The sequence below is a fragment of the Apteryx rowi genome, unplaced genomic scaffold (assembly GCF_003343035.1).
Source record: "Apteryx rowi isolate R43461 unplaced genomic scaffold, aptRow1 scaffold_13, whole genome shotgun sequence".
NCBI lineage: Eukaryota > Metazoa > Chordata > Aves > Apterygiformes > Apterygidae > Apteryx > Apteryx rowi.
In genome coordinates, this window is record NW_020447530.1 from 3341049 (window position 1) to 3366233 (window position 25185).

At 44.6% G+C, this 25185-nt stretch overlaps 1 protein-coding gene across 4 annotated transcripts in view; it reads right to left on the bottom strand.

Annotated features, from left to right (window-relative positions):
• Window positions 1-24665, bottom strand: part of MAP4K5 (mitogen-activated protein kinase kinase kinase kinase 5) — a 46476-nt gene extending 21811 nt beyond the window's left edge. For 3 of the 4 annotated variants that reach the window (XM_026056233.1, XM_026056232.1, XM_026056231.1), the window contains exons 1-12: window positions 24617-24665; window positions 11113-11203; window positions 9881-9945; window positions 8552-8607; window positions 7299-7346; window positions 7162-7204; window positions 5306-5378; window positions 4187-4318; window positions 3592-3654; window positions 1767-1848; window positions 993-1109; window positions 563-641 (exon numbers count right to left, since the gene is read on the bottom strand). In XM_026056233.1, coding sequence (XP_025912018.1) covers window positions 563-641; window positions 993-1109; window positions 1767-1848; window positions 3592-3654; window positions 4187-4318; window positions 5306-5378; window positions 7162-7204; window positions 7299-7346; window positions 8552-8607; window positions 9881-9945; window positions 11113-11168 — 814 coding nt within the window. In that variant the 5' untranslated portion in view covers window positions 11169-11203; window positions 24617-24665. Of the gene's footprint in view, window positions 1-562; window positions 642-992; window positions 1110-1766; window positions 1849-3591; window positions 3655-4186; window positions 4319-5305; window positions 5379-7161; window positions 7205-7298; window positions 7347-8065; window positions 8146-8551; window positions 8608-9880; window positions 9946-11112; window positions 11204-24616 lie in introns of those variants that run through there. The other variant, XM_026056235.1, reaches the window with a different exon arrangement.
• Window positions 24666-25185: the final 520 nt, after the last annotated feature.

Consider the following 25185-nt stretch of genomic DNA (forward strand, 5'->3'; position numbering starts at 1 on the left):
AGAAAATGCACTAAAATAACACATGCTGTGGTCAGGACAGCTACTGCAATCACAAGAGACACAGCTACTGCAATCACCCCCTTGGCACCAAGAAAAGGCTTAACTGCTGAAACAGTTGTAGAAACCAACATAAAACGCTACGCTTTTCCAAAACATCCAAGATATCCCTGTGAAAAGATGCCCGCTTAATTATCAGCCCACTCTTACTTTTTGAAGTTGGCACGTAATTAGTGTTTTTGCTGTTTTAAGTGGGACTGCATGGTCTGACACAAATCACAGTGCTGAAAGACTATACTGGTCATACAAGGTTTCCACATAAACATTACTATTCAGCAATGACATGAAATGAAATAGCGGAAAAATATGCAAGTTTTAATTTTGGTTTTGGAAAAATATTATTGAAGATTCATGTTTATGTGTTGTTTTTTCTGGTTTTGTTTCTCAAGTGTGCCAACAGCAGAAGAGGCTTTCCAGGGTATATAATAAAAGAGTAACACCAACATCCTCTACTGGTAAAAGTAAACCAACCCCGCAATATGGGCAAAGTAGGTTAGCGACTTACAGTTTATCTCTGACGCTGTTCTTTCTGCCCTAACATTCCTGTTTGTAGAACGAATCGTATGGCGAATAACAGAGTGCGGCTGTAAGAGTTGTAAACAGCAAAATTTAAGAAGGTGATGTGGCTTTCCATTGCATCTCAATCAACAATCAAATTAAACAGAAAAACAAAGCTGTTGGGGTCACAAATTGTTACATACACCGTCTTTGCCCTAGCCAAGATCCCGTACTGCCATGCACAGGAACTTTATATGTACTTTACAGTAGAAGTGTGACAAGCCCTGGGGTTAGATTGCCTGTTTTCTCCAGCACTGTAACTTCCAGGAGGCCTAAAAATGAGTGGGCAGTGCCCCCGTCAAGCTGGAGGCTTATATGGTGAAAGCAAAGCAAGATATTTCAACAGCAATTTCACCTAAAATAAAAGATGTTCTCACCTCAAAATCATCATCGTCTGCTTCGCTGTAGTGTGCATGGTTGTCAGGATTATTAACTTTGTCCAACAGCTCCACTGCTAAAGATCTTGAAAGACCAGGCTGCCCTACAAAACTATGCTAAAACCACAAAAAAAGACAAGTTACGATACGCAACCGGTACGTAACTTTCATTAATAAACATCCAATATAAAATGCATTATCGAATTTTGCCTAATAGTTTTCTGGGGGCTCGAATATTTCTTTAGTGACACCGGAAGGCTTGACTTCTACACTCTCCGTCAGCACAGGAACTTTGGTTTTGACTGACTTTGACCAGTTTCAATTGTCGATTAAACTCTGAGTCATACAAACACTTACACAGTAACTTCACTTTTTGCATGAGTAATTAATTCAAGTTAAACAGGACAGAATTAGACACATGAACAACTGTTAAATATATCAGTTCTCTATTTGCATGACAGAAAGGGTCAACGCCCGCTCTGCGCAGCTCTTTCTAAGAGGCCGAGACATTCCCTTGTAGAAAGGACAGGCTGAGGACAGAACATGAGGCAATTTCCAGTAATTTTCAGCAATAAAAACCTTATAAACTCTTGACACTGAATAAAATCTTGGTACTGCCTACAGTAGGCCAATGTCTCTTCCATTCAGATTTCACCACCCACGTCGTAAGATCAGAGAAAGAAAATCATCGCAGTTTGGTTCCCTAGTGATCTGTTATTCACTTGGAAGCAACAGACTGTTTACTGATGTCACGAGAAGTTCCAAGTCACTTACAGAAAGGAGCCTTTCTGCTGTTGGTCTCTTCTTCGGATTTTTTGTAAGTGCTATTTTGACAAAATTGTGGAATATCGATGACCTTAAAAAAGAAGGTTTTGAAAAAGATATTAAATTTCGACACGGTGACTAGACAGATTACAAAAGGATGTGCTAAATTAGCAGGTTGTCCAACTACCTCAGTGCATCTCAGATCTGAATAATTATGTTACCGAGTTAGTCAAACAGGAGGAAAAACATGTGATTCACGGAACTTGCACGGAAAAAGTTTTGGTAGGATATAGCAAATAAACTAAACACACATGGTGCTATTTTGACCTTTTCAAATTTCAGCTGTTATGGAACCAGGTATCAGCAATAAAATTTGTGAATTAGGTACCCAGCAAACCCTCAAAACCCAGGGAAACCTAAAATTTCACTGCTTGTGGTCACAAGCAGGAAAATAAAATAAGAAGGACAAGATGAAGACTCAACTTACTCTTTAAAACACTTTGTTGCTATTTTTGAAACAGTTTAGGCGACTGCATCATATGACCTCTTTTAAAATTTGAATTATAATTTGATATTATGACGGGACCTACAAGCACTGTACAGGACTTTGACAAGTATTTTTCTTGCAACTGCATTTGTGTTAATGCACCTTTCTGGGAGCATCAGCCCAAATCTGCTCTTATTCAAACTATGTTAGGAAACATATTTCCTCTTCTCGCCTGAACATCTGAGAACGAGGCGTTGGAGAAGCATGGAGCATTGGCCGGGGCTGCACTGAGCTCTTCTGGATGCAGGAAACATACACTGAGAAGCGTTCCTTCCCTTCCCTTAGTCCTTATCCACCCACCCAGACCCCTCAAGGTAAAAAAGCTGCATGGCAGATTTGTGAACAAAAAATCTTGTACACCAGAACTGTTTTGGGTGTCAAAATAAAACATTACTAAGCACGGCACAAAATCCTGCAGACGCTGGGAAGGTACCACAAGTTGAAGAAATGCCTGTAGAATGTATGCTGACAGAGGCACAGTCTTCATGAAGGGAATAAAAAATCACCTGCCCCAGTTACAGTGGCAAAAGCCCTATTATAGAAATAGAGGGGAAAGGATAGAAACAATTTTCCTTCCTAGGACACACCAAGAGGGTCCAAGAGGGGAGATTTCCCTGGCCTCTGGACCAGCAGCAGGGATCACACAGGTAGGATGCTCCTGCCCCGCGCAGTCTGCTGCGGGACCTCACGCCTCCTCCTTCCTTTGCTTTCAGGCTCCTATGACAAACAAGTAGCTGTTTCTCAGCAYGTACGAAAAGGGTCTCAATCTGAACGCCTTTCTTTAAGCAAAATCATCTCTCAAGCTACTGAGTTGAAAACTAGCACACATTATTTTTCACCAGCTTCCTTCTTCAATAATGTAATAGATAGTTATGGTTTTAGAGCTTAAGTTGTTCCTTAATCTAATGATTAYGCGAAACCAAAATTTCAGTTGAGCAAATAGTGAAGATCTGTTAGACGCTGCAAAAATCATTGTAATGTAAAATTCACAAGTTGCTCTCAGGATCTGCTCAGGAGYGGGTGGGGGCATCTCCCGAGCAGGCTCACGTTCACTCCAGGTCTCTCTCCTAGCTGCATGTTTCGGAAGCGCAGGTTTTAGGCCTTCCAGAATCAAGTATTTCATAATGGAAAAAGGTCACATTTGTGGCAAGGAAGTAGCACCATGAGCCTACAGAGTTCTACTGTATATAAGTACTTATAGAACCAATGCATTTTCTTATACATTGTTGACTTCGTTTTTTCATGTTATCTGCAAAACATTGAAAAAAAGAGAAGGGTTTAACTTACCATTTTGCTTTTTCCTTTAGCTTTGGTGGCTGAAAGTTGCTTTTTGACATTAAAAACAATGCCCTAAAGATAAAGGAAGAACAATGTAATTATACAATAAAAAATAATTAATTTCACTCCAATATCTAAACACTCCAAAGTCATCATTCATATTATAATTCTACTTCAAGATAAGAATCAAACTGATAAAACTGGATCATAGCCTACACTGTGTTAGAAGACAGATGCCGTAAAGCTGTTGATTTTCTCATCTCTAAAGATCTTTTTATTGTCATGCATAAGCTTGTTAAATATAACGCTATAGTTTCTCTACTCAATTTACTATACCCGTTCTTATTCACATGGCTGACGACATYACAAAGTTTAAAAAATACTTAAAATTTTCAGGTGTAATTTTCTTTCTAAATTTAAGTCCTTAGCTTCAGATTGATGGCTTGAGAGCAGACACAAGCGCTCTCAGAAACTAGACGCTTGATGAAGGAACCCTAGCGTGAGTTTCTAGGTCTGAGCTACGACGAAGGTTACGCTGTATCACAACCGTCCCTTCCGGGACTGGCGAGGAGCCCGAAGACAAGCCAGCTCCCCGTCAGCAGACCTCATTGGGTGAAGATCAAACATCGGTGGCTGGAGTTCTGCGAGTTCAATTGCGGTGATGCCGACCGCCCAGATATCGCAGAGCTGGTTATAGCCGCCGTTCTTCTCCACCGCTGCGACTTCTGGGGCCATCCTTGAAAAGCAAAGCCATCGTTCAGTCAGAGCGCGCAGAGCAGAATAGGGCTACACCTCTGAATCGCTGCCTGCACCCAAGAGCCGCAAAGCCCTTCACCTAATTCTAGTGCAATCCACCCCAAAGAGCGCAAGGCAAAGCTTGGTGTCACCTCCCCTCACCCAGCACTAGAGGAGGAAAGAAACACCCGGAGGTTACGTGTTTTGCCTCAGGTCATGAACTCGCCAGCAAAGCTAGAACAGAAGCAGGCTCTCCTGATTCCTGGCGAAAYGCTTTAATGAGCAGATAATCTTCCTGCCCTTAGTCCTCCTTCTCCAACAGGACAAAGAGGGCAGCAAACCATTAAGAGTCATTGCCTGGCTTAAGCTGTAGGTACATGTGCAGTATGGGCTAAGAATATTGCCCTGGGGAAAGGCATCTTAACTGCATCACCAACACACCGAAATTCAAAAGCAGTGAAATTTCCATCTATAATCCAGCTCAAGATTTACAACGATACGTCAGCAAATTAAATGCTGCCTTGCGCAGAAATTAAGTAGTAGAGACGATTAAAAAAAGTTTTAAATCTGTTTTTCTTCACAGTTCTTTCTGCAAAGCAGAACCCCCAAAGACCTCATTCACTAATGCAGTGAAATCACTGAGAAACTAAACTACCATGAGGTGTCCAGAAAAAGGGCTGAATGTTCTGCCTTAATAAGCTGGGGAGAAGCAGCAATCCCGCTCCAAACAGCAGGTAGCTTTGCTCCAGTAACAGACCAGCTACAATCAGTGCTTCCCAGATTTACCTTTTGGGCATTTCACTTGGAAGAAAGGGAGTGTGTGCAATGACCTATATAAACTTAAAAATGTGTGTGTGTATACTTATATATATATATATATATATATATACAGACACACTTCACTGTATGCACTTTGGAATTCTTGGTACAATTTGTAAACACAGACTTCGCTTTGCATGTAACCATAACAATCAAAGCAGTTTATTACCAGTAAGGGGTACCAATAAACGATTTTCTCTTCGCAATGGTGGCTGTTATTTTTGCTGCTACACCAAAGTCCGCTGTAAAATGAAAATATCACTTACTTAGAAATCTGATTTTCATTTAACACTCCAATTCCGCTCTAGGAGGTATAGCATTATAAAAAAAAACACTCGCATTTCTAATCCAAGTTAAAAATGCATTAAGCTTCAGCAGTTAAAGATTAATAATGAATTCAGTTAATTTCTTCACTGACATGACTTCAAATTAGATTAGTTTCTAGATACAGTTCACTGATGATGCTGTTCCCCTCCTAGCTATTGTTCCGTCTCCCAATGCAGCAACGAAACCACCTCACAAAATTCAGTGGGTATTCACCTTAATATCCTAGAGGGAGAATAGCACCAAGCTTTGGAGCCAGTACTGGTTCTGGGTTACTCCTGGAGGAACTCTGGGGGGCCGCCTGCTCTTGCTTCCAGAGYGTCTGCCTCGGGGACAGCAATCCCTCACTCTGAGGACTGCGGGTAACTGGGTTATCTCAGAGAGCCAAAAATCGATTAGTCCAGTTTTATTTTTATTGCATTTGTAGCATGATAGCTGGAGGATATTTTTAGGCAAAAGGTAACTGGCTTAGGCAGAAAGAAGGTATCGGTGCGTAACCTAAGTTTAATATAATTAATGGAAGCTCCAATGAGTTTCAAGGTTTTAGCTTTTTTTTCTTTTTGCCTCCCTAAAAAGTTGTACTTTTTTAGCAAAGCGCTCCTATGTCACCCCAGGAGAACAGGCATGTTGAACCAGACGGCTATTCTGAAGAGCAGCAAGGCAGCTAGCACGCAACCACCCTGACTACAACACTGAACGCACTAAGATGATGAACAGCTTGTTCCTTCTGATGGGGAGTCTGTTCCTGACCTCCTGAAGAGCCCTGTCTACAGCTAGAACCCATGAAGTGAGAGTGTAGACAGTCAGATGGGGAATTTGAAGGCAGTGCACCGAGATAACAAGAGATTCGGCCTGTTTGTGCCCCTGCAAATGCAAAGAGTCATTGGAGGAATCTGGTAATATGGACACCTTCCAAGCTTTCACCTGCAGACCTCASAGCGCTTGCAAAGGAGAGTTTCCTCATCTCCGCCCTCCTGGAAATGCCCACAGTCGCACACAGGGCTAGAGGCACGGCCAGGAGCAGAACCCACATTTCCACGGGCTGCCAGGCTCAGGAGGAGCTATCTCACATGCTTAGGGCATCCCTGAGGGCTCCAAGGGAGAGCCACCATCCTGGCTTGGAGCAGCCAAGCCCATGTAACCCCCACCTGGCCAATCCCAGAGAAACTGAGGAGGTTTCCAGGCCTGTCGGTTGGCTCAGTGACTGCTCCAAAAGAGCAAAACCTGAAGAAGGTGGTTGGTTACCTATAGCCTCTTGATAGGATGCGAAACCTCTCATCTTGTACCTACACAAGCACCCACAGAGAGACACTTTCTATTGTCAACTCTTGCTCTAAATGGCACGACTCACATCCCACGGTGCAGTACCAGAACGTTAGTGCCACAGAGAAGAGTATCTAGTAAAACTGAGTGCACCAATACAGGAGATCTGCTGTACTGTGCTTCATCTTTAGCAGGCTCCACCTTTGCTGTGCAGGTGCTACCCAACACAAAACAAAGCCCTACAAAAGCGGAGTATTTGGATCAGGAGGCAGGCGCCCTACGTTCTGGTTGTTTTCGTGCGTTTCTGCACTAGCGGCACGACAAAAGTAAAAGACGACTTGCTAAATCGAAGTATCCCAGCTGAGACTATTAACTTTTACTGGTTAAATTAAAATGCTCATTTGCGTTCGGTCTTACTATTGAACTCAGACAACTTACCTAATTTGACATCTCCATGGTCTGTTAGTAGAATATTTGCACCCTAAAGCATAATAGATAGAAAGTTAAAATGCTGTATCAGGARTATTTTGCTGCATCAGAAAGTTTAAGATAAGCTCCCCACAGCTCCAAGTTACCTTTATATCTCTATGCATTTTGCCCTTCATATGCAAATAAGCAAGACCCTGGAAGTAAAAAAAAAGAAAAACACTTCAGTTTTGCCATTTGTTAACTTACTACAAAGCCAGTCATATTTAATAAATATAAATTACTCAATTTATTTTATTTGAAAGCTGAGAAATTTGAGATTTGCAGGTAAGAATTACGCTGGCTTCTGTTCCTCATCTCTCACAGCACCAACAAATGCATGTGAAGACTCGTTTCAACGAGGCACGGTGTAACATTTTACACAGATACRTGTGCATTTTCGAAACAAACCTCAGGATACAGCGCCTTTACCCTTTACTGAAGTTAATTATTCTTGTGAAGCCCCAAAGGTTCCAACCGAAAGGTGTTCAGCCTTTAAGCTGCCCTTCCAGCAATACAAGTTCCTACAGCAACAAGAGATCAGGAAGAGAACTGCCGAGCGGATCAGCTCCCGGTCTGCGCCCCTGCCTCCGGCAGCCACCCGCTCACCCAGTGCTCCAGGGCAAGGTGGGTGTCTTCACCATTCTCTTACGGAGCTACTCATGGATACAAAGGGCAGGGAAGGAAAAGCTCCCTTAAGAAATGAGCTGTCTGTACCATCTTATCTTGTATTTCCACAGTTATTAGCAATCACAAGACGAAACAATTTTAGTGATCTGGTTGTAATATTTTTCCTCTATGAATTATTAGAATTTACTGTCATAGATCAAGCAGCCAGATTAAAATGTGTGGGGTTCTTCATTGCTCAGCTACTTACCCTTGCTTACTAGGTTTTAGCTGTTTTCTGCAACAAGATTCAAAAATTTGTCCTAAACAACTGCTGCACTGAATCACTGTGCTAGAACAGTGCATGCAAACAGCCGAGACAACACTGCGTTCACAGCCTGGAAAGACCTACGTCTTCCATAGGTTCACTGAAACCAACTGGATCGCTAGAGAAACAGGAAGAGGACTGAGTTYTAGGATTTTGCTTCTGCAAATTATGGCACAAGGAGCGGACAAAAGTTGCTCTGACAGTGATTTAAGCAAGTATTTGCACCACACTACTTTAGTTTGCTGCTAATTTTTATTTATACAATATGGAAACTAGCAGATTAACCCTAGTTAATTGGTCTCACTGGATACCCAGTGCTTACAAATAKAAGTGAAGGTACAGCATCGCTTTCTGAATTTGCTCATCTGCCATATCCACCTCCTGTACATAGACCAAAGGCTTTATCATATACCTGCAGCAGTACAGTACCTGTAAAGTTTCTCTGCATACGTAAGCAATTTGTAACTCCGACAGAGGTCCTGTTACTGAAAACAAAGACGAAAGAGCCTGTAACTTTACAGTGTCCACTGTATAATACTATTGCGAAGCAGCCAAAAAAGTGGTATCTGCATGCAAAAGCTAAACAACATTTTTTGCATGAACTGTATTTTAATTTGATCTGAAAAGTGTTTTTTTTTTTTTAAAAACAGAAAGGCTTTCTGTCATTTTCTTCTTCATTCTCTTGCAATAATAGAAGATAATACCCATAGCAAGAAGAAAATCTGTTTTGACAGAAATCTAATTATCATTTTACAAGTGACTTGGTAATAATATAGTATCTTATATTGTGTGTGAGGTAAAAAGCAACAAAAATGAGTTCTGCTAATCTCTTAATATTAGAAATGCAGATAGTCTATATTAGGGGGCTGTGGGACTTAGAACTGTCTTAAAACTATTTTTCTGCCATTTAGTACAAATGAAGCAGAAAGAGCTTTGGGATTCAAAAACTTTGTGCTATCAGCTAAAGGCAGAGGAAGTTCCCAGACTGCTTTTCCAGAAACTCCAATAAATCCTTCTACAGAATCAACAACTCTACATGGCATCTCAGAGGTAAAAATAGTAACAAGAGTGGCATGCTATTGTACAGGGGAAGGGATAACAAGTTATTTTTAGCCTTTAAAAATCAAATTTAGAGCTTTCCCAGCAAAATCAGCTTCCTCACACTACGCACCCTTTCTGGCTGTGGGACTAACACACAGGCCATGCATCTGCAACACCGTTTTGACTTCAGTGTTCAACAACGAATGGTTTTAACAAATAGTTTTATTCTAGCACTAATACAGCCTCCACACCTCATTAGCAAGATTTCTGCTGTGAACCTCTGTAGGGTCTTTTTCCCCTTCAGAAAAGCAGATGAACGATCCCTGCCCCAGCCTGCAAARGCACTTGGTTGACCCAAGCCAACTCAAGCTGCCGGCCAGCCCTCTGCTGACAGCCGCTGTCACGACTCCCCTGGAAGAAATCGGACTCTTTGAATCAGTTATCTAAGTACCATGGAGAAAAACGAGCAGTGTGATGATTAGAAATAAAGCATATTCTCGCCCAGAATGGCAGGCTAATGACACAAAGTGACTGTCACCACGTCCGAGAAGGGCTCTCAACAAAATCTGTTGTCGCTGAAATCGCTGCTCATTTCATAGGAAACAACGCATGCAATGCCCGCCGCCACCACCAAATTCCCCGTTTGTTTGCTTTCGAGTTGTCTTTTTTGCCAAAAGCTTCCAAAAGGTACAAATGTTGACATAAGCTTCAAAATACCATGGTAAATATCTTGAAGGGATCCGCCACCGCAGTATTCCATGCATATCCACAGCTTTTCACGGCTGTCGAGAGAGAGTTAAGACACACATCAGAAGCTGATTGATCTATATACAGAACAGAGCTAATAATGGTCATTTAAATTATTTTCTACGTGTCTTGATCATTCTTTAACATTCTTCAGTTTGTTAAAAATAAATATTCCAATGCATCACAAGCAGTCACACATTTTATGCTATTAGAATATAAAATTTTCACTCTGATAGATGAGGATTTGTGTCTGTCACTGACAAGTCTCTAACTGTTGATCAGACCTAAAAGATGTTGCTTTAACCCTGACCTTCTAACTTTAATAAAGAACATATAGAAGAAACACCCGAGGTTTACATTCTATCAGCAAGATAACATGATTTAAACATTTTAACTCACAGTTTCAATCTCAAATTGAAATTATCTAAATTGTCTTTTAAAAATTCTTCATGGCCTTCAAAAGTGGGGTTGGGGATTTAGGAATTCAGCTATTTTGTTCCAGTTGAAGTCCATTTGGTCTGTCCAGCTTACTTTAAAAACGCAATCCTCCAAGAAATCTGAAGATTAAGCCTCATAGAAAGAGACCAAATGAGAGAAGCRGTGATATATATTCCCAAAGAGCCTATTGATAAATGGCAGAATTCCACAGATATGGAAAATATTCCGCAACTTTCTGTGCAACTTTTAACGTGTGTCCTTGAAGAGGCAGCCAGCTGGCAGCACTCTGCTTCTGCCTTTCAGGACTTCGCATCTGTCACAGCAGAGCTATGAGAAAGGTCTCTTACCAGCAGCTCGGATTCAGAGATTTTTGCTCTTACAGCTTGCTTGCTATACTTTCACAACACACAATACTGCCATTAAATAAAATTCCTAAAAGCATTCCTGCTGTAGATAAATCATGAGCTTATTTTATGTTAGGAGTGGTAAACGTTTAAAATCTGCCCAGGAAGTGAGTAGGCTTGGGTATGTTGCAAGAGTCCCTAGGGGAASAGTTTCGTTCTGCTCCTAGTGATAAAAGTATTCCAGTCTTTTGGCCAGCAGGGAAAGCAAAGTATTAGTCACTTTATTTTTTAAAGTCAACTGGGAACAGAAGGGAATTCAGCCTAGAGAAGAACAGTGCGAGAGGATATAAATAAYAAACCAGRCAGAGCATTGTCTTAGGAAAGAATTGACAGAAATGCAGGTGATGAAGTGGGGTTTACCTGAGATAGCTCCCAAAATAGGCTACGATGTTGCAATGTTTGCACTCTTTAACCATATATATTTCTTGCTGTATCAAGGAAAAGTCATCTCCTGAAAAACAGAAAGCAGTCACAGTAACATCACACAAAATCTAAAGGTCAGGGAGATCCGAAAGTACGTGCGTAATTCATAAAAACAAGCCGCGGGCTTGGACAACTGCTAGCCCCTTCACAAGGGTTTCCTGACATACCAGCCTGCTCAGTAACAGCTATCTACAAACACCATTCTTTCGTTTTCCCTTTTGTATTTCACTCTCTGCGTGAGGCAAAAATGTTTCTTGAAGACCAACGGAGAAGGGCTGGCCTGGCAGCCCGGACACGATCCATCAGTGAAGACAGCTCAGCAAGCACGAGCGTAGCCTAGCGTGTTTACACCACTTTAATTTTGAAAGGGTAAAGCTTAAAAACCGTCGTAAATTCCAACAAAATTTCATGTTACAGAGGAAAGGCGCGCATCTGCTGCCCCAGCCACCGCCGTGTCGCCGGCCGGCACGCAGCGACCTGAACAAGTACGAGGGGGTCCTCAACTCACAGCATCGAGCTTTGCATGCTTCTGAGCTTAATTACAAGCTCCGTTAACCACGAGAGAAAGATTACCTTACCCGTACGTGCACTAGTGGAGAGTTAAAGGTAAGTTATGGCAAGGATAAGGGCAGGGTAGATCTCCGAGGGGTTTCTCTAGCAGTCGGCTTCACCAACAAGAAACTCGCAGTCAAGAACTCCACGGGCTATACCAAACTAGCATGAGACAGGAAGGACGAATTAGCTGCCTCCAAAAATTATCTGGGGACATCAAAGAGAGACATCCTTCCTAATTTTAATAGGAATTTCTGGCTTATATTTTTCCAACTTTGTTACGTTGTTGCAAAATCTTATGCTTTGTGCAGGTATAATTTTATCCTTACAGCCCACTTGAAGATATGCCTTGGACAAACGTTTCTGCAGACACTTCAAGTGACCCAAAACCTGAGTCACTGACCAGCCTCCCTCTAAAGAATAATATAGTAGAAATCAGCCTATTAGACCATTCTAGAAATGTGCTTGCCTTGCAATAATGCTTAATATATATTATCACCTTTATCCTTCCTTTGGTATGAACAAAATTTCTGTAACAACTTGTAAGACCTGAAAGACTAGAATTTGGTTTTAGACAAAACGCTGCATCAGACAACGTGGTAGCTACCACRTTCTCTCAAAGAAAAAATGCTTTGTATGTTTATTTTTCTTTTACRCTTCACCCATGAAAGTTATCTCCTAACATCAACACAAAGTCGGGGATGTGGAACCCAGCCAACTCRTACTGCCTACCACTGCCCCCCTTAATTTATACGATTTTGATAACTGCAAGAGGTTTCAAGCACGAGTATAAATTCTGCTTGGATTTTAAAATGTGTTTATTTAAAAAGGAACAGAGTATCTACTATTTTTAATAAGCTCTTTAAAAATATACCTTTTATTTACTGTGCTCTGGCGCAGCTTCCTTGAGCAATGCTATTACCATGGAGCTCCTACCTGGATAGTCATCTGTCTGGCTTTCACCCCAGCTCTTGCAGAGCCCATAGCTGGCCACTGCTGACGTACGGCCCTTTGGAATTTATCATCGCTTTAAAAACTTAATAAACATATTAATAAGCTGGTATGTAGATGTTTACAGACATGGTGAAAGAACTGCCAGCTTGGTACAGTGATTTCCAAATGATCACTGCCTTTATGTCTTAATGATTACCAGACTTTTACTTAAGAAAATAACTACAAAAATACAAATGCACAGGGGAACACATTCGCGTGAACATGACCCTGACTGATTTTAGTAAAACCTCAAGGGCTTCTTGAAGCTGAATAGTACAGAGAAAGACTTCACTGGGGCAGGAAACATTAGCAGAAGAGTTTCAGACATCAACAGTCTTTTCCTTTTAAGCACAAGTAATATTTAAAAGAAAAATGCAAAAGACATTATTAAAAAAAGGCAACGCAATTTCCATATCCTAACCAATCAGATTTAGCAGACATCTCACACTTTGCTCTCACTTTATGGGTTACCTTTGAACTACAACGAATTTTTGCTTGAATTCATGCGCCCTGCCTATAAACAATTACTACGAACAAAGGAATTTGGGGGTTGAGTCAGGTGGATTAATCCTGCCTACGTTGATGACGAACTTTCTGAGGGAAACGGTTGAACCTTCACAAATAACTCACTGGAGCATTCTAAAACTCAAGAAGTTTTTCAAGAAAGTCAAATCTAAGAAGTTTGAAGAAGACGCACCCACCCCCAAACCCAAAGAAAGGATTGCCGTTGTCTAACCGCACCAGCTGTCCTTGAGCTGCAGGAGCACCTAATGCCATGTATCAATGATCTCGCCTTAAACTGCGATCTTCAAATCAAAGATTCTTTGTTAAATAAGGAAGTGTTTCAGGAAGAGCTAAATACGGTCACATATACGTGACAAACATGATCAAGAAGCATTCCCATAGCAGGAAAACATTGTACGTAGCAGTCTGTCTTGCTGTCCAAAATCCCACCAGCTGGAGTGTACTGCATGGAGCAACTAGAATGCCAGAGGTCTAGAAAACATCACTAATAGGAGRAAATCGAAGGAAATGTGGTTATCTGGACTAAAAAAAGACCAACGGGAGAAATAATCCTCAGAGATACATGAGATATCACGGAAGGGGAGAGGGAATAAYCTGTTCTCCATGTCTATGATAGGACAATCAGAAAGGGGCTTAAATTGCCTGACCCTACGTTCCCCATACTCCGTCRGGAAAAACTTTCCATCTGCGACAACGACGGAGCACTGAACTCAAATGCACGGAAAGCTGTGAAATCTCTCACAGATGGAMAACTTGAAGAAAATGCTGAACAAGTAGCCGTCAGAAAGTGACCTAGGGTAGTCGATCCTGCCTTGCAGTAGGGAAGACAGAAAAGATGACCTCTTCGTTTGCAATTAATAAACTAAGCGCCTCCACAACAAATGGGGTTACCTACCAAAAATGAGGGATTTGGAAGAGGAAAGGGACGTGCAGGCTGAACACAGAYGGGGAGCTTAACACAGAAGTAGCAAACAGATGGAAAAAAGGAGCAGAGAACAGAAGTATCCATGAGAAAAGCTTGGCTAAAATACGTAGAAGAAGATTCTGACGGATCAGACCCAGAGATAGGGGAGAAGATGTATAGTGCTTCAAAGACGAGAATGAATTCAAAACAACGGAATTCAGAGTTTCCAGGCAGCTGGAATATTACTCTTGGCAAGAAAAGCTGGAATAGGGCAAAAATTAAATATCCTTGGATAGCATAAAAAAAAAAGACAATAAGACAAAGAATTTGTAAAAAAATACTTCATCAAGAGGGAGACAGCAAGATAAAAAAAGAGTTCGATCAAAGGTGACAATATACCCGTACAAAAAGATTTTCTTCTGTTTTAGTCATCAGAGATCGCTGCAGTCTAAATAACACGGAATTGGAAAAATGTACTTTTTGTCTACTCACATGTTTGCAATTATGGGTTATGTGGCATGCTGAGCAAAAACGTAGTTTAGGGAGCTGCCGTAAATCACACGGGCAGTACGGTGAGTCACTGCAGCTTGCCCCTATTATGTAATTTTACCTCTGTAACTAGACATACAGCACACAGAATGGCGAGCTACAATAGAATATTCTCCTCYGAGCAGAGCTTGCGGCGGCGCCTGCTCCGCTCGGCACAACGAGCCGCTTGTTCTCCGCACAGCTGGCGGCGAGGAAGACTATCGAAACATGCAGCCACATCATCTTGTGCTGGGATCGGATCAGATTTCAGAAGCTAAGTGAGGTGAGGCCTGGTAAACTCAGGCTAAATCCATACATAAGTGGTTTCTAGTTCTGACTTTTATAGAATTGGTACGGTATAGATGTCCCGCCATGCTATCCTAGCTGGAGAGCATGTGAATCCTGGATCCACATCCCCCAATCTGCAGCTAGGGGAGGATCTGATGGCTGTAGTGCCTACCACGTTGTACCATCAGGTCTTCAGAGCATGCGTGACACTGATGGTTTATATGCATGTTTATTCCTGGTCGTATTTCTGGTGCTCCACTGACTGCTTGGAATGGTCCTGTCCCGCAAAAAAGACCCAGGGTCACTCTCAAAGCCCCTGCTAGGTYGACCATGAGTCACTTCATTGTGCAGCAGCTCCTGGGGGAAAAGTTCATAGTTATTGTTCTAAATCGGTTTATTCTGCATTATTTCAGCGCTGGACCACAGGGCTGACGCTGCGTGGGAACAGAGGGCAGGAGGGGCAGGCAGAGCCCAGGGCCCGCACGCAACCGGGAGGAGAGGCCTGACGGCACTGGGAGGCATCAACAGGGTCACCGAAGAGTGGGACAGGAGCACGTAGCAAGAGGCCGAGTATCCTCGGGGTGCGTCTAGAGCGCTCGCTTGTGGATACTTTGCAAACCTGGGCTTTGTAAGGCTGCTTTCTTTTTTTTTTTTAAGCCCTGGGCCTTGCCCGATTTACAAGTAACATCTGTTATTTAGAAGTGGGATGCCACTTCCTAACGGGACGGCGTCAGCGCTGCGGTGGAGGCCCTGAGAGATAACGGGGGTCACCCCGGTGCTCCCGCACACGAACTCGTGCTGCGCTGGTGCCGTTCGCCCAAGAGCTGCCCCTCTCCCGAGCGGGCGGCAGCAGCTGCTGCCGGCACCGGGACCGTTCCTCCCGCGTTTTTATTTCAACGGTCAGAATTCTGGACCACGGAGAAAAAGCACCACGGGAATTACAGCTTTGTCTAGTGGGGCGAACGSTTTGCACAAACTCCCCAGCCAAGCTGCCCCCCAGGCCAAATCTGCAGGTCACCACCTCCTCCGCACCCGCTCCCGGGCAGCCCCACGCCGCCCGGCTCTCACGCGGTCGCCCCAAAGCAGTCGTGCGAGCGCTGTCTGTGCTGGTGAAAGAGATGCCTTTCCCCAGACACAGGTTTTTGTTGGGACTGGAATTTGCTGCCCGTCTTCCTCCTCCACCCCAGTTGAGTTCAACTCCTCAAACATTTTCCAAGCTCCTTTTGGAAAGCCTGACACGCAATACGACTGGATAACAGCCCCTAAATATTTTTTAGGGGGGAGGCATTATTGTAGCATCCCATTCCACAGCTCCGACAGCTGCCAGGTGCAAAATTCCTGCTTTCTTCGCTGCTCTCTAGGCCTGCGCGGCTCTCTACCAACCATTTTGAGTTTGAAAACTGGGGACAATCCTTCTGAAGCATCACGCCTTTAAGAAGGAGAATAATGTGAATAGCACTGAAGCATCAGAGCTGTTTTATGCCTACCTCTTCCCGGGATTCAGTGAAACCCGCAGTCTGACAGAACGAATTTAAATTCCCAAGACTTGAAGCTCAGAAACTTGACTCYAAATACGATACAGTTATTTGGAAGCAATGATCTTTCCACCAGCAAATTTTATTGCCACAAGCATCTAGCTGCCAACTGCTTAAGCACCGATGGTAGTGATTATCTCTCAGCGGAGATGAAATACTGCCGATGGCTACACGCTGCCCAGCACGGCGAGCCCTACAGTAAGCAGCACACCGATATTCAGAGCGACTGTTGTAATGTTCTGCTCTACCTGAAACTGTTGGCTTTGGGGGATCTCAGTGCCTTACCCTGCATTTTCTTAAGGACCTTTCAATGGCTGAGAAAGCCAGGATGCAACACCAGAACAAAACTCTCCGCAGCAAACGCGATCACGACTCGGAAGCAGAAGAGGACAACAGGCTACATAAACATGGCACAACCACTTCCTCGCCTTCGGATTTGAAGTTACTGAATCCAGGTGGATCATAAAGCTCCACTCGCTGGATCACAAATACTCCTGGCTTGGGGCCTTGGTCTAGCGCTAGAAACAATTTTGTCATGTATATTCTCTTCTGCCCTCTTTTGGTCCATACTTATGAGCAGCCATGTCAACATACAATCTATATTCTTATTCCATAGCTCTTCCATCTCTTTTCCTCTCTTCTTGCCTTCTCTACCTGTCTTTGTGCATCTCAGCCTTTCACCATCCCGTCTCAGCACCACCATCTCACCGCTACTGATATTTGTCTTCACACATTTTTTTCAGATTAAGCGTCTTCCTCCTAACTGCGAGCACCCCCTAGCAAGCTGCCCTACCCCAAGCGTCACTTCCTATCTGAAACTCGTAATCCTCCAGCTTCTTTATATCATCACCTTCCCCAGCCATATCTCCTTCCTCTGGCCCTCCTCATCCAAGTAACTCTGTTCCTGCAAGCGAGAGCGTACGCTGCACGGGAGCGTGAGCGCACCCACCCTGGCTGCAAACATTTCCAAAGCAGGAGTAGCCGAGTATAAACGCATTATAAACATGCGCATTAAAATTAGACCGRCTTTCAAAAAGAAGTTAAATATAGTTAAAATGCTGCGTGCTCCGAGAGCGGCGCATTTAAAAGCTGTTAAAATGCCGCGCTGTCTCTCTTTCGCAGCGTGTGTACCCCAAAGACAGGCGGGCCGGCTGAACAGCTGGGTCAATCCAAAAACGAGAGGCAGCGCCAGTCACAACACGGCACAGCAGGAAAAAAAGTAACGTCCAGCGTTAAACCGCTCCGGTACGCTTGGAAACTCGCCGGCAGAGAGAGCTGCCCGTTGACTTTGTCTGACAGCACGGGGTCCCCCAGGGAACGGTGACGCCAGGCCGACGGCGCGAAGGAGCGCGGGCTTCGGGCGGCGTCCGACCCGCCGCCGTCCAGCGCGTAAAACCTGCGGCTATTTAAACCATCACGCGCAAAGGGCACGGTCCCAAGCCCGACCGGGTTGCACACCATGAAGCAACGAAGGTGAAAATCACAGCAAGTTATTTTCATGTTTCTTCAACCCCAGGAGCTGCCAACAACAGTTCAACCCCTGCGGATTTAGTCTACGTAAGGCTTGCGGTTTTTCCTCTCTGCGGTTCGTAGCATCTCTGTAGAATTTATTATACAGAGAATAAGGTTGCCTCACCACCGTACCGGTCTTCAGTCCCCAAAATGCCCTCGACTGCCCCAGCACTGCCGCTCCCGGTGCTGCAGGAGCGGCACAGAGGGGACAGGCCACGAGCCGCGGGTCCGACGTGGCTCCAAGGCTGCGCTCGCACAGGGAAGAGAGGRAAACTCCGCGGCTGGACCATGAGATACTCACCAAATACAAGGAACCAGACCCAGCTTTCAATGTGTTAAACACACTACACCCCTTTGGATGATTATTTTTCCTTATATGAAAAGCCTTGAACAGCTCCACTTGCAATCACAGATCCAACCCGAAATGCATAACTGGCTGCTTGGGGCCTTTACRGAGCTCTCCCATGGAAAACTGCAATATCAAACTAGATGAAAACTAGCAATGGGACTCTTCCGTAATCTTGCAAAGGATGCAGAGCGTTACGAATCACCACTGCCGGCCCTTCGACGCGTCAAAGGCTTCTGAGGTTACTATTTATCATTATAAGAGTATTTACAACGGACATCTAATAAATTTTAAGATATTTTGTTTATTCCTTTTTCCCAGGGAGAAAGTTCTGCRGGCTGGAACCACCCTGGCAAACAGTTATCTCTCTGCACCGACTCCCCCTGCAATTCATCTGCTAAACCCATACAAGGAAGTGGCTTTAGCGTTTCAGACGGTTTTGGCTTTTACACTGCTGAGTACAGTTGGATTCGTTTCTGAAATAGAATTGGCTCTCAAATTATTTGAAGCATTTGCGCTCGGTGAATGCTGGGAAATGTCATTAGCGTGCCATAATACTTTTGCCTAATGCTCTCCAAAGTCTATGCCAAAAAAAAGAAAAAAAAGTGAAAAACACAGTGTATTTTGATTCTACTAGCACAGCTTAAGGAACTGTGGTAGCAGAGCTAGCATACTGCCATAAATGCAAATAAATTAATGAGTAACTTTTTAGATAGAAGAGTTTGCTTGCTCTGTTTGGAGAAAAGATGAAGGAAAGTAATAGCAAATGAAATAAAAYACACAGTGATGTCGGGGCCTGGGCTGTAAGTTTGAGTCTCTTTGCCTACGATTTGCCTATCATTTACTACCAGTAGCAGATGAGGGAGCAACACAACAAACCCCAATTCATCCCCGTCCCACCACTTCGGCAGCGCTTCTGCTGGACGTCCCAAAACACTGCCCTCCTACTCCGTGCCATTGCGTTTCRACGTTAATTCGGGGCAGCCCTTACCCCCTGGGGGGCAGCCGGTGCTTCAGGATCCTTTGCCTGCTGTTCCCAGCTCCCCACTCCCTGCATTTAAACAGGCTTCGGGTCGGGAGCTCTTATTTTTCCATCCGCTAATTAATCCCCACCTATGAGCCACCTCCTCCTCCCCTCCAGAAGATGCCGTATGTAACTCCAGGGGAGACACAGGCCTCTTTTTCTGGTGACTAACTTAGGAAATTGTTATCAATCTTCCTCTAGCTGTGCCGCGTGGTCCAATATAGGCTCGCGTTGGTGCTGAAAGGGGCTGCGCTCCTGAAAAGCATCCAAAGCTAGCTGCAAAAACGTCTGTCACGGATGCGATCCAAGAACTGACGGTGCTCTGCGAGCACAGTCCACAAAAGCTATTCAAAACCTTCAAAATCAGTCACAGCATTAAATATAAGCTCTCATAAGAAGCAACTGATTTTTTTTTTTAATCTGTAAAACTGCTGTGTCTTCCCGCAAAGACAGAAAGCTGCTACAGTGCAGCTCCACTGCAGAGCCGGTAGATATCCCAGAGAATTAAAAATGAACAAATAAATGCTGTGAAGCATCCTTAAAAACAAAACAAAAACCCAACGAGATCTCTGCCAAGAGTCTGTGGGTGTACACGCTGCGGATGGAGCTCAGGCTGGCAGCGTTTGAGAGGGGATTAAAACTAAAACAAAAAAAAAAACACAACAAAAAACAAAAAGCCAGCACACAATTGCAGAAGAAATCGCTTCCCCGTGGCAAGTCGGGCTAACAACATAATGAAACATATAAAGATGCAGTCAGGAATGCTAATTAAAATGGGGTTCTCGGCAGTAACGATTTTGGGCCAGAGCCTCGCACGTCTCACTGCGCCGCTCACACGGCGACCAGCAAAGGCAGGAGCAGCTCAGCCTCCGAAGCGGCCTCCTCTTCCCGCAGCTCTCGGAGCAGAGGACGAAACCTCGGCTTCAGCAGTTCTTCAGATCCGCACGAAATACCTCACCTACTTCATCCGGATCCGGAGCGGAGAGGTGAATACTCAAGGAAGCCTCTCGCACCATCAGGAACAGGTTAATCCCATCCTTCCTCTGAGACGACGATACTGCGCTGCCCCACGGTAGCGCTGCAGAGAGAGGAGCATCGCCGAAGCCAAAGCAAAAACGCAGACGCAAGGCGCCGACGAGGACCGAGCCGCGAGGCAAAGGACCCCCGCTGCGGCTTGCGCCGCGCTCAGCACCGCCGGTACAGTTCTCGCCGCCGTCTGCACACGCAGAAGCCACCTTGCTTTGCTACGGGACCGTCCCTACTCACAGCGGCAACCGTTTCACGAACGCATCGAGCCGGTGGTTTTAGCTCTGCTTTCAAGCTCCCCTRCCCATCACAGGGACAACTTAAAACATCGAGGAGTTTCACAGATCAAAGAAAAGCCCTTTTCCCTGATACTCTGAGCCTCCATCTGCTCACTGCACCTGCCACCCCTACGCCAGCGGGGCTTTCAGGCGGCTCAGTCCCGGCTCGGGGCCCACCGTGAAGGTGCACCCGGCGCCGGGCGAAGCGGCAGCACGAGGCCGGGACGCAGCAAGCACGACACCTTGCTGAATCACGAAGACGAGATCGGCAGCGGATTCGGGGCTGTCCCAGGGTRACTTCATCACCGGCGCAGCTGGCTGCTCTTTGCCTGCGTTGGTACCTTCGCTGGACGCTTCAAGAAAAGCAAAGGAAGGCTAAAGAATCAAGCCGAGCCTTTTTTCTGTTTATTCCCTAGGATTTTTCAAGTTCTTCCAATTGAAAAAAACCTGTTTGCATTTCACAAGCTTTCAACTGCTTTTTTAAAAATCACTTGGAAACGAACAGCTATGCTCATGGGAAACCTTGCATCCTGCAGGCCAGAGGCAGGAGTGCTTTTCCTGAACATGCAAAATCCCAAACCAAATCCTCCACGACCCGTTTACAAAAGAGCCTAGCCACCACTCTAAACACAAGGCAACAGAGTCACTCTCACGTGCTGTCTAAATCGGTTCACATTTAACTTGTACAAAAAATAAAACAATTTCAGCAGGAAACAATAAAAAGACCTTAAAACACCTTACAGGTCAGTAGGGAAAGCAATACCATGAGAGGAGGGAGACCTGGTTTCAACTCTTATTTCTAAATAAGACAAAGAGGGATCTGAGCTCTTCTTCCCCATATTCCCCAGCCGCTGACCATGTGACATACGGAGAGTCATGCTGCCTTTTTCTCCTACTTTATAAATGGCACCTAAGTCTCCCTGACAATCTAACCTGAGAGGAAGAAAACATGGGGTGGGGTAAAACAACCAAAACACTCTGTTTTAGAAGTGCTCCTAACTCTTTTCTCCTGCAGCGCATTTTTATTTTGCTAAAAACTGTCCGGTGAGTTAACCCAAAATCATTCATAGTTGCTTGACCATTTCAAAGTATCTGAAATGGTAAAGATTTCTGAAAGAGGCCATGCAAGACTTCTCTCTTAAAAACACTAAGAAATTCTCARAAGACAAAAAAAAAAGCCTGGCTGTAAAGACACTACCGCTATTTGCTAAAAGTTTTGATCTGGGATTTCAAAACCAAGAAATACGGGGTGAGGCATGAGGCATTAAGCACTGATACTCTCATCAAAGGTTTCGAAATAAGTATTCAAGTATAACAGGGCTGTTGGAAAAAATTTAGCCAGCCTAGAAGYAAGTCAGGCAATGCTAAACTTTTATGGGAAATGAACATACCTACTGGCATTTAAAAGTCTAATCCGAACCTTTATTCATATTGCTAAGAGAAAATTTAGAAGAATTTGGTTTGTAAGACTACCTGATCACAGAATCACAGGATGGTTGAGGTTGGAAGGCACCTCTGGAGATCATCTGGTCCAACCCCCCTGCTCAAGCAGGGTCACCTGGAGCACATTGCACAGGATCGTGTCCAGGTGGGTTTTGAATATCTCCAAGGACGGAGACTCCACAACCTCTCTGGGCAACCTGGTCCAGTGCTCTGTCACCCTCACAGGAAAGAAGTTTTTCCTCATATTCAGATGGAMCTTCCCGTGTTTCAGTTTGTGCCCGTTGCCTCTTGTCCTGTCGCTGGGCACCACTGAAAAGAGTCTGGCTCCATCCTCTTGACACCCTCCCTTCAGATATTTGTATACGTTAATAAGATCCCCTCTCAGTCTTCTCTTCTCCAGGCTGAACAGGCCCGGCTCTTGCAGCCTTTCCTCATGGGGGAGATGCTCCAGTCCCCTAATCACCTTCATAGCCCTCTGCTGGGCTCCCTCCAGTAGCTCCATGTCTCTCTTGTACTGGGGAGCCCAGACCTGGACACAGTACTCCAGATGTGGCCTCASCAGGGCTGAGTAGAGGGGGAGRATCACCTCCCTCGACCTGCTGGCAACACTCTTCCTCATGCACCCCAGGATACCATTGGCCTTCTTGGCCACAAGGGCACATTGCTGCCTCATGCTTAACTTGGTGTCCACCAGGACTGATCATTGTATATACTGCTGGTCAGAGTCTTCAATGGAAGACCTGCAGGTGCTTAAGTTGGCCAGAACTCTTGGGTAAGCACAGTAGATCTGAAAGGTTCTGTTAGTCAGGATTTAACAGAAAGCCAGAAAAACTACATAATATACCACCAGGAAGGGGAGAGCCCCAGGGCTCAGCTCCTGGGAGAAATATGTTATGAAAGACCTGGCGAAGAGAAGGCAGCCTTTCCGCTCGCCAGGGACCTAAAGACATGAGCAGGTGCCTCTTGGTGTTTAAGAACCCATGTCTCTCAACTGGAGGGACTGAGCGGAACCAAATAAAGACAAGCAAATGAGACTGTATTTTTCAGAATAAGATATAGGCAAATATCACATGCACCTCACTTGCTAGCAATATACTGACTCTAAGCTCCCCATCAAAATAATAGTCTTTAAACCTGTCCAGTCAAGAACAGATGTTGTTATCAGGGGCTGGAGAGCATGTTTCAGTGCTGGTCTTCAAAACCTAGAGTCATAAAAGACTTGGGATGGCAGAGACCTCTGGAGGTCTCCTTGACCAGCCATCTGCTCCAAGCAGGGCTAACTACACAGTTGGTCAGATTGCTCAGGGCCTTGTCCAGTCGGCTTCTGAAAATCTCCAAGGATGGAGATCCTACTTCTTCTCTAGGCCCTGCCCCAGTGCATAACCACTCTCCCCATGAAGAACTGTTTTCTGCGTCCAACTGGAACATCCTCTGTCGCCTGCTGCCTCTCCCCCCTGCTCTGTGCACCTCCGAGGGTCTGGCTCCACCTTCTCTGTAAGGCCRCTTTTGGCCATGGTAGACAACAGTTAGATCCCTCTTGAGCCTCCTTTTCTCCAGACTGAAAAACACTCAGTTCCCTCAGCCTCTCCTATGGCCATGTGTCTTTTCTGATCTCCCCTCATTTTTCCTGCCTAATGAGCCTGAATTAATTCCCTGCAGCACTCCAGTCTGTTATGCCACCATGTTTCCATAAATCCTACCAGTTCATAGCTCTCTAACTGTAAACTAACTTACGGTGTCTCTTATTTGTTTCATAGGCTACGTGTGTTACTATGCAGGTATCAAGCAGAGCCCACATTCACAGAGGGAACGTGAGAACCTCCCTCATCCCCATCCCAGAGGACTAGTATCCTAAACAGACACAGCACAGGAGTTCAGGCAAATGACARCTATGGAGAGACTAACGCAGTAAAGAGACACAGAAGAGGATTACACTAAAGAGGGATTTGAAAGGTATTCCAGTGAACAAGTAATGAGAGATTATTTCTTCGTACAAACAGAAGATGCTCAGGTGGGACAGAATTATGGCTGAGGAGATAAGAAGCTCCTCTCCTCACTTCCACTCAGGACACACTTTCTGATTTCAGCTCTCCATGCAGGACTTAAAGATCAGGCTTCAGCTCAGCACACCTCTTGGGCAGCAAGTTAGCTTACTTTAGGTCATTAGTAAAAAAGAAAATTAAGGACAGAAGGTAAATTTTGAGCCTTTGTACTAATGACCTAATGCACGGTAATTGCAATACCTTTTTATGAAACAACAGAGAAGGTAGATAAGAATGAACAAGGAAACAGCAAGCAGGACATAACCAAAAGTAATGGTGCATCCTGCAGTGCTTCCTGCCACCTAACAACTGAAGATGCAGCARATAACACTTATTTTGTGCAGGACTTCACAGCCTTGTGAAAATAAACGTACAAAAAAATTGTAAATGTTTCATGACAGAAAACGCACAATCCAAACATGCAGGGAAAGAATGCAAAACTCACCAGGCTCTAACTTGATTATTTTTACAGCAGCCAGTTCTCCTGTGTGAAGATTTCTAGCCTGAAAGAAAAAAGTTAAGGCATATTTAATTATACTGCAAAGGCATCTCACACAGTCTTACAAGCTGTGAAAAGACACGCTGTGATGTCATGTGTTATAATTATGGTACAATGCAATTAACTGAGAGCAACCCRGGTGAGGATTATCTGGGTTTGGTATTAGCACAGCGTCAACCTAGTTGGAGTTCTGAAGTGCTGCTGGCAGTTCCTTCCGAGGCTTAAAAACCCAGTTATCTGCCAGCAGCTGAGAGGTCGTGGCTCTAAAGCATCATCTTTAAGGGCTGTTGAAACGGAGAAGCTTCTGCTCTCTGTGCTCGCTGGGGCAGTGCAAAAGCATTACGCTGCGGCACGCGCTGCCAGACCGTGCGGTACGCAACCACCCGCGTTCACGCTGCTAAACCTCGGCGTGCTGTGAAAGTGGAACCGACAGGGAGGAAGAGAAAACGACTGCCGATGCAGTGCTCGTGAGTCACRGCTCCCTGTGAACAGCTTGGCTCTTCTGAGGAACGCCC